Source organism: Diabrotica virgifera, chromosome 7 (genome assembly GCF_917563875.1).
Source record: "Diabrotica virgifera virgifera chromosome 7, PGI_DIABVI_V3a".
NCBI classification, from domain to species: Eukaryota; Metazoa; Arthropoda; class Insecta; order Coleoptera; family Chrysomelidae; genus Diabrotica; species Diabrotica virgifera.
This window is the reverse complement of record NC_065449.1, coordinates 225411302-225424802: the sequence shown is the minus strand read 5'-3', so window position 1 is coordinate 225424802 and position 13501 is coordinate 225411302. Positions and strand designations below refer to the sequence as shown.

General features: G+C 31.8%; 2 protein-coding genes across 3 annotated transcripts in view; one reads left to right on the top strand and one right to left on the bottom strand.

The window, feature by feature from the left end:
- Positions 1-13501, top strand: part of LOC114348778 (uncharacterized) — an 882222-nt gene that overhangs the window by 634282 nt on the left and 234439 nt on the right. The window lies entirely within an intron of this gene.
- On the bottom strand, positions 3018-3661 carry LOC126888717 (uncharacterized). Its single transcript, XM_050657101.1, has 2 exons — positions 3368-3661; positions 3018-3197 (listed from the first exon to the last, which is right to left on the bottom strand). Exons 1-2 carry the CDS (start codon positions 3518-3520, stop codon positions 3018-3020), a joined length of 333 nt encoding a protein of 110 aa, XP_050513058.1. The 5' UTR covers positions 3521-3661.

Sequence of the window (13501 nt, the reverse complement as noted above, 5' to 3'; positions counted from 1 at the left end):
ACTGCTGCATGTACCCATCCATTTGAATATTCTGATTATCATTCTCAGTAGAATAAATAATGATTTAACAAATATTTATTAAATAAAAATTAACTACTTACGCAGTTTATCACTAATCACTTTCGATATTATTAATTACACGATAAAAAACATCCTTCACTTCAACAGTTCGGAAAAGATGTCTTTTTAATTGTTTCTAATTGTTTATTAATAGCCTTTAATTATTACAGAACTGAAAAACTGAGTGTAAACACGTCCGTTTTGTTTCGCTGCTCGATTAGAAGTCGCCATCTATCCATAATTCGAAAAAATGTCTTGAAAAAAAGTTATTTACTTTTACGTGAGGAATCCAAATCTGCAATAAAAAACTGGGAGTTTCCATTTAAGATTTTAAAGTTACCTCCCACCCCCTGCAGGGGGTGGAGTGGTGGGTCATGTTTGGTGTCATTCGATAGATTTTTAAAAAATATTGAAAACGTATTTTTCAGTTTTCCGATCCGAATCGATGTTCAGTTCGCGAAATATTCGACCGTTCCTCTACTTTTGGTACACCCTATATATTCGCCTCTAACTCGAGAATTTCTTATTTAAAAAATATCATTAATCGGGGTGCAAAAAAATTTAATTTCTCTTTTAAATTTTTTCGACCTTTTGCAAACGGTCAGATATGCAATATGTTTATTAAAGTTAAAATTTACTTTATTATATAATTTACAAGACTTGAAACGACAACTGCATATAAAGAAAATGCGATGATTGAATGGCATAAAATTTTTTGGCATCGAATTAAAAAATAACGATCAAAATCGCATGACAGGAAGCCGAAAACATGCAATTTTTGGAGCGCGTCATGATTTTGAACTTCAACGATTTACTTTTTGCTTGGCACGCTAAGGGACTATTATTAAAACCACCCCCACCACCATGTTATTAAAAAAATTCCTAGGCTCTCCTACCGATTTCCAATTTTGGAAAGTGCGTTTGAAAGTAGGGGCCCTTTAAAAATTTAGACTTTTTAAAGTGCTTTTTTGGACCTGCATAATTTTGCAAATTTGCAATTTTTTTGTGTTCTTGGATTGCAACATTATTATGCAAAAACTAGTGAACGGATCCTAACAAAATTTAGTACAGGTTTCAGTCGTATTATACCAAAAGCTTTTCTAACCGGAACATGAAGGCTCTATGTTATTCTTATGGGGTCGAAAATATTTGGAGAAAATATATTTTGCAGTACTGTTCCCAATTATTGATGTTTTTAAACCCTTGACATTAAATTTTTAAATTGAAGAGCTTATTGCAACATAATGGTAAGCCACAAAATAATAAAACCGAGATATCAATGTTTAAAGTTTTAAAAAAATCTAAAAAATATTGGTTTAAATGTAAAAACCTGAACGCTTGTTAGTTAGTTATATTAGTTATTAAAATACATGTACATTTATTATTTCACAAAAAAAACACATATTTATATTAAAAAAATAAGTTTATTAAAAAAAAATGTGGCTTAACATGTTCTTACATTTAAAAAATCGCAATACAAAAAAATCAACTAAGTTCTGTTTCTACAATTTCCACTTCTTCATTAACTTCAGAAGCTGCGTTTAACTGATTATAAAAAGTGTGGTAGACTGGCGGGATATAAGGTAACAAACTTTTTATATTGTCCAGTTTATTTTTCGCGATTTTCAGAGGTTCGTTATATTTCTTGGGAATGTTTGACAACTCTATTATTGCAGGTCTGCCTTTCCGTAAAACGGAATTTTCTTCGCCAATTTCACGTGAACTAATAATCGTCTTGGTTTTCTTAGAAGTCCCAGGCAACCAAGTGACGTCACATAACGTCGAGGAAACGTCAGTTTTGGTCGAATATATACACGTGTTTGAAAATTACGTCATATAGACGTCTTTTGTAAGTAATTTTAAATACGTAAGATTAATGACGCTAAAATACATTTAAAAAACGTTTTCATTTAAGACAGTTTAAGTCTGACGTCACAAAATTGGGAGGAGCTTGTTTGTATTACTCCAAACATTTCGTTAAATAATGTTTCTAAGAAATTTCTCATTTATTGTTTACGTGGTTTGTGTCTTGTGTAATAAAATAAGACTTTTCATTTAGATATTTAGTTGAAGAAACGTGTTAATTAAGAGATTTGTATTCGTTTTTGTTCAGTGAGTTAGTTTAATGCAATATGCTTCTTGACAACTGTTTGAAGTTATGTTTATTTTCTGTTAATGAACTAATTATGTGTTATCGAGTTTAATTAAATTAATGTTTAGCCTTCTAAGATTGCTTCAGCAGCCTACAAAATTTAGCTATGAGATGGCAAAGAAAAATGACGCTCATGTACTAGTATACTGTATACAGGTATTCCAAAATGAGTTGTTCATGATTCTTTTTGATTTAATGGACAGAGTTAAATTAAGGCATTAAGTATGCTGGATAATGTGTTAATAAATTATTTATTAGTTTATATATGTTGTTTCAGTTTTGACACAGTAAGTAGGTAGGTATACTTATATAAATAGTGAAAATTCTATAATGCGAGGGCTGGTACAATCATGCAGAATCAATGTTAGATTGCTTCTAATGCACAAGCGATCTTAAACAAATGGTAGTATAATATCTTCGACACATTGGACGTAGAACGGGTTTCATGTTACCTATTTTTTATACAGTCGAACCCGCTTATTAGAATACCGGCTAAAGGAATATCCCGGTGTAAGAAATAGAAATTTGGGATCCCGAAACGTTTCTACTAGTCACCAGTGATCGTTTATTAGAATATCCCTGTTATAGGAATACTTCTGCTTAGCACTAAGGCTATTTCAATAAGCGGGTTCGACTGTACTAAATATTTTGAAACATCTGAAAGAGGTCACTTTTTGAAAGTATTGAAGACGTGATTTTACCGACGTATAAAAGTCGTCACCTTTTTGACGTCAAATCGATGAGACAAATACACGTGATTTTCAACGCCGGTACTACGTCATAAAAACACGTCAATTGGTCATGTTTATGACGTTTTATCTACGTTATAAAAACGTCGTTTGGTTGCCTGGGGTATACTGTAACTTTTTCTTTCATTTCGATCATAGTGTTCCTCATTTAGTTGTCTCCATCTTGTTGGTTTTTTCTTCTCTGGATTAACCTCCTTATCTTTAAAAAGCCTGGGTATTGGTTCCTGCAATTCATCCTAGAACAACAAAAAGAGACTGTATTACACTCTAGAATTTGCGAATATTTCAAAAATTTTATATCAATAACTCGATAAGCCACATGGCATACCATATTGTTCCATGTAATATATATGAATATTTTTGTGCAAAAACATGGTAAGCCAAAAAATCAGAAAATAAAGCTTACCTCACTAGATTGAGACGGAAAATCATCGCCACTGGGCTTATAGTCTTTGTCTGCTACACTGTCATCCCTATCATCAATAAAATTGACATTTAAACTGCTATTTTCGCTTAAAACCGCTCTTAATTCAGCACGTGCACCTGATGTCGACGCCATTTTAATGTGGCTTACCACGTTTTACGCGAAAAAGTGAACAGAAATGGGCGATTGTATAAACACGATACAGCAATAACTCCGCCATCTATTGCAGTAATCACCAAATAATTTTTATATGGCTTAACGTAGGTTTCTTTAAATACATAATGCAATAAAAGAGAATTCTGTAGAATTGTGGCTTACCATTATGTTGCAATAAGCTCTTCAATTCTAACTAGTCAAATTTGTAAGATTAAAAAACTTTTCTTTTTCCTTCTATAATTTGTTTTTGTAAGAGTATCTCTCGAGTTACATGCGAATATATGGATGCAAAAAGGAAATTTTCGATTATTTAACAGATTTTGTTAAATACAAAATTAGGCACACGGTTTTCGAAAGTCGCATATTGTGATTATTGACACAAGGTACATCTTGAACAGGTCTGGATCCATGGCCGCGTGGCAAAAAAAGTTGATTAATAGCAAGCTGAAAATTTGTTATTAGCTTAACGGTGTCTAGTCGGACCATGAATAAAAACTTCGGCTCAGCTGTAGGATCTATAGCCCTTAGTGAAACACCAAATTAAAAATGATAATTTATTTCTGTAAACTACAATAACTTCCGGGTTAGACCTAATGACGGCGCTTTACTGACCGATTCGTTTGATGGTTGAACTAATAATCATATGATGATGTTATGATGTACTACATGTTGACTAGGGATTGGAAAAACCTACCGGTTAAAACCTAAAACCGGTTTATTAATTCCGCAATAATCGGTTTTTTCGGTTGTTTTTTTTGTTCCGGTTATAAGCGGTTTTTTTAACCGGAGAAAAACCGGATAAGTTACCTCTTGAATAAATAATAAATTCAGAGAGAAAATGGGGAAGTTTTTTTAATAATATGAGGTCCATATATTAATATATTAATCTACAGGAAGACCACAGATGATATGGGTTGATGACTTCAAGAAGCAAGCCGGTCCCAGATGGATGAACTTCAGGACATGGATGAAATCTCAGAACAGACACAAATTAATGGAGATAAGAAGGGGAGCCTATCATGCTTTCTCATTTCTAGTTTTATGCTGCTAAAATATCTGCCGCAAGGCAGAAATGAATGGGCTCTTATAGGAGAGAATTGCTCAATTTTTTGAAAGCGTTTTATCTCTGTTAACCCTTAAACGCCCAAGGGTGGATAAAAAATGTCCACCTAATGCGTATTCCCTTGTAACATATTTATTACGTGTTTAAAAATTTTTCAAAAATTATTTATCGTTACAAATACAGCCCTTTATCGAATGTTATTTTGGTTTTACCGATATTTTTGAAAATAAAAGTAATATCTTGAGTTAAATATGGGTGGGCATAAAAATTACACCCTTGGTAAAACTTGTTACTAAAGGTTTGTCTGTAATTTCTCGTTGGTAGGAACATAATCCATATAATTATCAATGTATAATTACATTATCGACATAATTATCCGCCAATGAGGAGGCTGAAAGGAAGAATGTGTAGAAAATCGACAAATCTGTAATGAATGAATTTTACTGGTATGTTAATTTTGATGTACATTGTAATTTTATTGTAAGGTTTGTAAATTGTTTATATTAATATTTTAGAAGATGCTGTGTTTATGAAGCATAAGATTCTCAAGTTTAATGCATTTCCAACAACTCTCAATAAATATATTAGCTATTTTCGAGGTGGACATTTTTTACCCACCCTTGAGCGTACATGGAACCTAAAAAAGGTTGGGCGTTTAAGGGTTAAATACATTAAAAATCGAACAATGGCTTGATTTTTGTTTTGTCTCCCGCAATTATCCGAATATACATGTAATTCAGTGTATTGTGAAGGGACAGATTGTAAAAAGTCTAGTATGAAGGAACAAACCTTATTAGGGCCCTTTTCCGCTCCTCTTCATGCTACAGGTATATGGACAGGTGTGCCAACTTTTTATGCTAAAAGGACCACAGTCAATGACTGAGACCCTTCTAACATAAAATGAGTTTTTTTAGTGTATTTTTCCATGTATTAGGAGTATCTAACTGAGACCTTTTTAACACGAATTTGTAGATGTATGTTTCAAAATACGAAAAACGAGTTTAACTCAAATTGTCATTTTTGAGACTGAGGCCCTTTTAGCATGAAGCGATTCAATTACCAAATAGTAATTTTGCCAATTTTGGCAAAATTGGCAAAAAACAAAACAATTACCCACTAAAAGCATTAGCCAGTTTTGTCTGAGTTTAGCGAACCGACTTATAAGGAATTTTCAGCTTGCTATTAATAAACTTTTTTTTGGTATGCGAGATCCAGGGCTAGAAATGATTCTAGCAAAAAAGTGGACTCCTATGGAAAATATCCAATGATCTGCTTTTGAGATAGATTCCTCCTGGACTATTATTATTTTTTAATTTTATAGTAATATACAACTGTTCTAAAATAATTATGTAATGGATATATCAAAACAATTTAATAAAATAATAATTAGGAATGGGATATTTATACCTTACTATTATTTAAACATATCATCCTATATTTTTGTTTATATTTGAACTTTATTTGGATATATATCTGATGTATATAGTCCTGTCGCCAGGGGGGGTACAACGGCCTCGTTAATTCAGATGGACTTACCCAAGTTTTTTTTATGTATTTTGACCCGTAGAACCCGAATTTTTTGGGTAACAGTTGATCCGGATGTCGATAAGATTGTTATAGACCAAGAACTTGAGGAATCAAATAACAGCGATTTTTGGCAAAACAAAACAATATTTTGTATTTTTTGGGTCATTTTAAGCAAAAAATATTTCTACAAGTTTTTTAGTAGGATGCACAGTTTTCGAGATAAACGCGGTTGAACTTTCAAAAAATCGAAAAACTGCAATTTTTAAACCCGAATAACTTTTGATTAAAAAATAAAATAGCAATTCTGCTTAGCGCCTTTGAAAGTTCAAGTCAAATTATGTCGGTTTTGATTATTTGCATTGCTAAAAATTTATTGTGTTATTGTTAAACAAAGCTACAAACAACTAGTGCGTGAGTGATGTTTCTATGATTTCTCATTTAAAATCGAACGAGTAGGTAGATTAGGTACTAGTGCAATCAAGACTATTTCTACGTTACATGCGTTAAAACGCATGTAAAAGCACGGGAAACCCTACGTGTTTATAGCTTTGTTAAACAATAAAAAAATAAATTTTTACCAACGCAAATAATCAAAACCGATATAATTTGACTTATACTTTCAAATGCGGTAAGCAGACTTGCTATTTTATTTTTTAATCAAAAGTTATTCGGGTTCAAAAATTGCAATTTTTCGATTTTTTTAAAGTTCAACCGCGTTTATCTCGAAAACTGTGCATCCTACGAAAAAACTTGTAGAAATATTTTTTACTTAAAATGGCCCAAAAAATACAAAATATTGTTTTGTTTTGCCAAAAATCGCTGTTATTTGATTCCTCAAGTTCTTGGTCTATAACAATCTTATCGACATCCGGATCAACTGTTACCCAAAAAATTCGTGTTCTACGGGTCAAAATACATAAAAAAAACTTGAGTAAGTCCATCTGAATTAACGAGGCCGTTGTACCCCCCCTGGCGACAGGACTAATAATGTATACATTTTAACCTAAATTTAGAATCAGTGCATAGCAACAACGGTTATTTTTCTTATTTATTTATAACATTCTTTGGCCAAAAATGCTTACACATAATTGCTAAGATCTGAAGCTATTTTTGACAATCAAAACCGATTTTAATGAAAATCTGGGTATAAGCTCTGTTTACATTTTTCTTCAAAATGTACCCTATGCCGAACTGCGCTTTTGCCCTGGGGGTGAAAACAACCTCATCTAGGGGATGAAATTTTTTTAATCATAATTACTATGGAAATCGATAGAGTGACCAATTCTGAGTAAATTTTGTTCTACAATTTTTTTTTGCAAAATTGACACTTTCCAAGTTATTTGCGATTAAAATTGTGCATTTTGATTGAAATTTTAACCGTTTTTGAAAAAACGTTTTATAACCGTTTTTCATGAATAACAAAAAAAATTGTGGCTAATAAAAAAAAACAAAGAGATTCGCGTCGGAAAAACCTAGGTAAACCCAATAAGGACTTGTTCCTCTTTAAGATGGTTATTTTCGAAGAACCTCGAAATGGAGGACACTCAATCTCAAATAACTCGAATGTGGTGCAATTTTTTGGAAAAACTTAAGAGACATCTTTTAAAGTTCATTAAAAAATATTTCAAACAAGCTCTAACAAAAATTGTTTGCATAAGAACTGGCTGACTTATGACGAAAATAAAGTGGCTCTCTGCTTTTTTCTTTTTGAAATGTAAAAATTAAGTCCTCGTCGTTACAATCCTATTAGAAATGAATAGCTTCCCACTTGAAATTAACTTTATTTAGGTATAATTGATAGGATCTATGTGATTCGACCGGTTTGGAATGCTTATGCTTAGTTTAGAAAAAATAGTTGATGAAATCGAAAATGACATTATTATAATTAAAAAAAAGTGCATTTTTCTTAAATAAACCTAAAAGGAGTCATGATACAAAAACAAAAAAAAAATAGTATTTTCAGTAAAAGAAATTCTATTATTAATATTTGAAACATTTTTTTATATTATGAATACTTTTAGATTTACTAAAAAAATGCACTTTTTTTAATTTTAAAGATGTCATTTTCGATTGAATCAACTATTTTTTCTACACTAAGCAATCCATACTGGTCAAATCACATGGATTAGGTCTGGATCCCGCGTATGAAAAAAAAGTTGATTAATAGCAAGCTGAAAATTTGTTAATAGCTTAAGGGTGTCTAGTAGGACAAACTTTGATATATCGGAACACTGGAACAGGGGAAGTTTTAATTGTGGAACAGGTTAAAAATTTGGAACGGCCAGACCACGAAAACGGCACATGTATTTTGTCCGACAGAACAGACTTAAACTCTCCGAACAGAGATTATACTCTCGTGCAAAAATCAGACGGCTATTTATCACCAAATGGGCGTTTTAATGAGAGGAACATGTAGAATATATCATATGACAGGAATTATGACAGGTGATAAATAGCAGTCTGATTTTTGCATGAGAGTTTAATCTCTGTTCGAAGAGTTTATGTCTATTCTGTCGGACAAAATAAATGTGCCGTTTTCGTGTTCTGACCGTTCCAAATTTTCAACCTGTTCCACAATTAAAACTGCTCCTGTTCCAGTGTTCCCATATATCAAAGTTTATCCTACTAGACACCCTTAAGCTATTAACAAATTTTCAGCTTGCTATTAATCAACTTTTTTTTCATACGCGGGATCCAGACCTAGATCGTATCAACTATATCTACGTAAAGTTAATTTAAAGAGGGAAGCTATTCATTTCTATTAGCATTGTAGCGACGGGGCTTTAATTTTTACATTTCAAAAAGAAAAAAGCAGAGAGCGACTTTATTTTCGTCATAAGTCAGTCAGGTCTTATACAAAAATCTTTTGTAAGATCTTATTTTAAAGGTTTTTAAAGAACTTATATGTCTGTTAAGTTTTCCCAAAAAATTGCACCACATTCGAGTTATTTGAGATGTTTTTCGAAAATAACCATCCTTTAAAGAGCAATAACTCAGTCGTTATTGAGTTTATGTAGGTCTTTCTGACGCGAATCTCTTTGTTTTTTATTAGGTACAATTTTGTTTTTAACGATTTTTTCTATAAAGTAAATTTTTGTAAGTTATTCGTGAAAAACCGTTATAAATCGCGAGTTTTTTTCAATGAAAAATACATAGTTTCAATCGCAAATATCTTGGAAACTGTCAATTCTGCAAAAAAATTATAGAACAAAATTTACTCAGGATTGGTCACTCTATTGTTTTCCGTAGTTATTTTGATTAAACAATTGTCATCCCCTAGATGGGGTCGTTTTCACCCCCAGTGCAAAAGCGCAGTTCGGCATAGGGTAGGTTTTGATAAAGAATATAATTACTACCTAAATCCAAAATTTCAGTGGTAATTGCACAAGAGCTCTAAAATTATTGAAGTTTTCCCGAGTGACACTTTGACAGTTTTAATTTCATGAGCCGAAGGCGAGCGAAATTATGTCAAAGTTTCACGAGGGCAAAAATTCTATATTAATTTTAGAGATCGAGTGCAATTTGTTGCGATTATTTCATGAATAAAACTATTCAAAACAAAAATTTTATTGTAATTTATTTATGTAAGTACAAATTAGTACAATTAAACACACAGTTGTTATAAATATTTGAGACGGTTGAAAGTCATCACTTTTATAATTTTTAAAACATTAATAATTGTCATTAACGTCACTGAATGTATTTTTTCGTAGCAACGAAGGGCATCTGACGTAATATACTTGACGACGGGAAATTATCAAAAATTATCAGTTTAATTTAGATTTCTGTAGCTTTCTATTGGTCAGAATCTCCTATGAATGAAATAATCAAAAATTATCGGGTATAGTATCACAAGAGAGTGAGAATAAATTGAAAATAATGCGAAAGTTTTTCGAAAATTTGTTGTCTGGCAATAGACAAGAGAGCCCGCAGGGCTCGAGTGGCTATTGCCCAATGACAACAAATTTGAGTAAAAATGAAGCATTATTTTCTTATTTATTCTTACGGTCGTGTGATATTCGTAAAATTATTTTTTAATACGTATATTATGGATATTTTCTTAAATGTGACAGTTGTCAAAACTAGGAAACTGGTTGCCATTAAACAGAAACAATCTACTTAAAAATATTCTATCGGTAATTTTCTACAGTAGATAATTCTCAGTATAATTTTAATCTGATTGGGCAGAATTAAACACGTGATCAAATATCTTACTATACGATTGGAAGTTAAAATCATTAAAAAATAATCAGTTTAATTTTTATTTCTGTAGCTTTCTATTGGACAGAATCTCCTATGAATGAAATAATCAAGGAAATCGACCTTGGTTCTCAAAATTCGACGAGAAAATGGCTGTTGATTGGACTATAAATGCAATTTACTAGTTTTATTGGGAATAAGCCACAAGTTTACTTTAAAATAAGCTTATTTTGACGACGTTTTGATTTACACTTCGAAAATCATTCTCAAAATATAAAATATTACTAAATTTAAAAATTTTTGTTTTTGTCACTTGGTAAAAGAATTCTTCTAATAATTTAATTTTAATAAACAATTATTTCGTTGTAAAATGAAACAGGAGACGTCTTATATTTCATTTCGTTCAGAGAGTGCCTTAAGTACTCTAACCGGTTTAGAGCATTGTTTAGCTCTCATCGGAGAGTGGATATATCGTCGGTCCGGGATAACAATGACCTAACTGCAAAAAGCCAAATTTCTAAGGAGAGCAAGAAAACGATTTTTAAATATTTAAAATACGGATTAAATGAGGAGTAGTCGTAATGGTTTGAATTTCGTTATCTTAATTTAATCCCCCTATTCCAACCCTTTTAACGGTTGCGTCATTCTTCATCTAAAAATGTTTAAACATTTAAAATAGTGATTACATAAAGAGTACAAAGAGAGTAGTACAAAATAAAAAGTACATTCTGTACAAGAAAACTATTTTTTAATAATTATTATGCAGTTTATTCTTACAGCGATTGCTCTTATTTTCATCCCAATTGGTCCGAATTTCATTATCTTAATTTAGTCCCCCTCTTTTCAACCTTATTTATAGTTCCGTCATTCTTCATCTGAAACAAGGTAATAAATGGTGCATATTTCAATAAAGACGCAACTACCCTGTGGTGGCTCAGCACATAGTTACAGTTCTGTCGCTTTTGTATCATCTGTATACAGTATTTTAGAAGTTAATTACGCAATAAACCGGAATTGACAATATGACTATCTCTGAACAAACTGAAGCAAATCGGGCTGCTAGTATCAAATTACAACAAATCAACGTCATACGGGTATCGTGGCGATAGTTGCTAAAAACGAGCGAAAGCTTTACGTTATAATTATTTTAAAAACAATATTAAAATAAAACTTTATTGGGACCTGGTATTGGAGTTCCTGGTAACACCTTCGTGGCTTCTAAGATTTGGAAACCAAACGAATGCCGGAGCAAAGAAGGCCGAGGGAGCTCTAGAAATTGCATCTCACATCTCGCCTGTCCAGTGTGGCCAAATTTCAATGAAAACATGGTCCCGCATACTCAGATAGGAGTAAAAATAAATAGAAATAAATAATTATTTCGTTGTAAAACAAGACCGTCTTATATGTCAGTTCGATCAGAGAGTGAGATAAGCACTCTAATCGGTTTCGAGACTAATGTTAAGCTTTCATAGTCCTGTCACCAGGGGGGTACAACGGCCTCCTTAATTCAGATGGACTTATCCAAGTTTTTTTTTATGTATTTTGACCCGAAGAACACGAATTTTTTGGGTAACAGTTGATCCGGTTGTCGATAAGATTGTTATAAACAAAGAACTTGAGGAATTACATAACAGCGACTTTTCGCAAAACAAAACATTTTTCGCAAATGCCGATTTCGCAATTTTTAAATTTTTAATCACTTATACAGGGTGTCCCGAAAAGATTGGTCATAAATTATACCACACATTCTGCGGTCAAAAATAGTTCGATTGAACCTAACTTACCTTAGTACAAATGTGCTCATAAAAAAGTTACAGCCCTTTGAAGTTACAAAATGAAAATCGATTTTTTTCAATATATCGAAAACTATTAGATATTTTTTATTGAAAATTGACATGTATCATTCTTATGGCAGTAACATCTTAAAACAAAATTATAGTGAAGTTTGTCCACCCCATAAAAATTTTATGGGGGTTTTGTTCCCTTAAACCCCCCCATACTTTTGTATACGTTCCAATTAATTCATTATTGTGGTATCATTAGTTAAACACAACGTTTTTAAAACTTTTTTGACTCTTAGTATTTTTTCAATAAGCCAGTTTTTATCGCGATGCGGCTTCTTTTTTAATATATTTACATAAAAATTTTATGGGGGTTTTGTTCCTTTAAACCCCCAAATGTTTGTGTACGTTCCAATTACACTATTATTGTGGTACCATTAGTTAAACACAGTGTTTTTAAAACTTTTTTGACTCTTAGTCTTTTTTTTTAGAAATCACCTTTTATCGAGATATGGCTTATTTTTCAAAATATACCTAAAAATGTAAATTATAAATACTTTTTCAGATTATTAACAGGTCTCTATAATCGTATTTAACCATATACAAATATGTGGTGGATTCGACAAATATTCAAAATAGGTCGATAAACACTGACTTATCAAAAAAGTACTAAGAGGCAAAAAAGTTTTAAAAACATTTTGTTTAACTAATTGTGTCACAATATTAATCTAATTGGAACGTACACAAAAGTTTGGGGGGGTTTAAAGGAACAAAACCCCCTTAAAATTTTTATGGGGTGCACAAATTTCACTTTAATTTTTTTTTAAGATGTTGCTGCCATAATAATGCCACATCTCCATTTTCAATGAAAAATCTCGAAGGGTTTTCGATATATGAAAAAAAATCGATTTTCATTTTGTAACTTCAAAGGGCTGTAACTTTTTTTGTGTGCACTATTGTATATAGGTAAGTGAGGTTCAATCAACATATTTTTGACCCCAGAATCTGTGGTATAATTTATGACCATTCTTTTCGGGACACCCTGTATATCAAAAACTATTAACCTAAGAGAAAAGTCACTAAACACCTTTTCTGTTTGGAATGATTCAAAAAACATAAAAAAACATAAAATTGTTCGATGCAAAAAAAAATATTTTAGGAAAAAACCCTAATCCTTCCCCTCGCCTGGTAAGGTCTTATGCTGTTCAGAATCGCCTGTCATTTTACACATTTCTTCTAAATGATTTACTCAAACACATACTTAAATTTAAACTTTACAGGAGAAAGTTTATTTTTCCCCTAAACTATGCACTTTTGGATTCACCTGGTAGATACACGTACAGGTCAGATGCCTGCCAGGTCATGGATTTAGCATTGGTGTGCTATGAA

Excerpts from the sequence above, each read along its gene's own strand:
- LOC126888717 (XM_050657101.1), bottom strand. The coding sequence starts at position 3,520 with ATGGCGTCGACATCAGGTGCACGTGCTGAATTAAGAGCGGTTTTAAGC. Across the intron at positions 3,198-3,367 it reads TTCCGTCTCAATCTAGTGAG|GATGAATTGCAGGAACCAAT; the intron begins GTAAGCTTTATT and ends TTGTTGTTCTAG.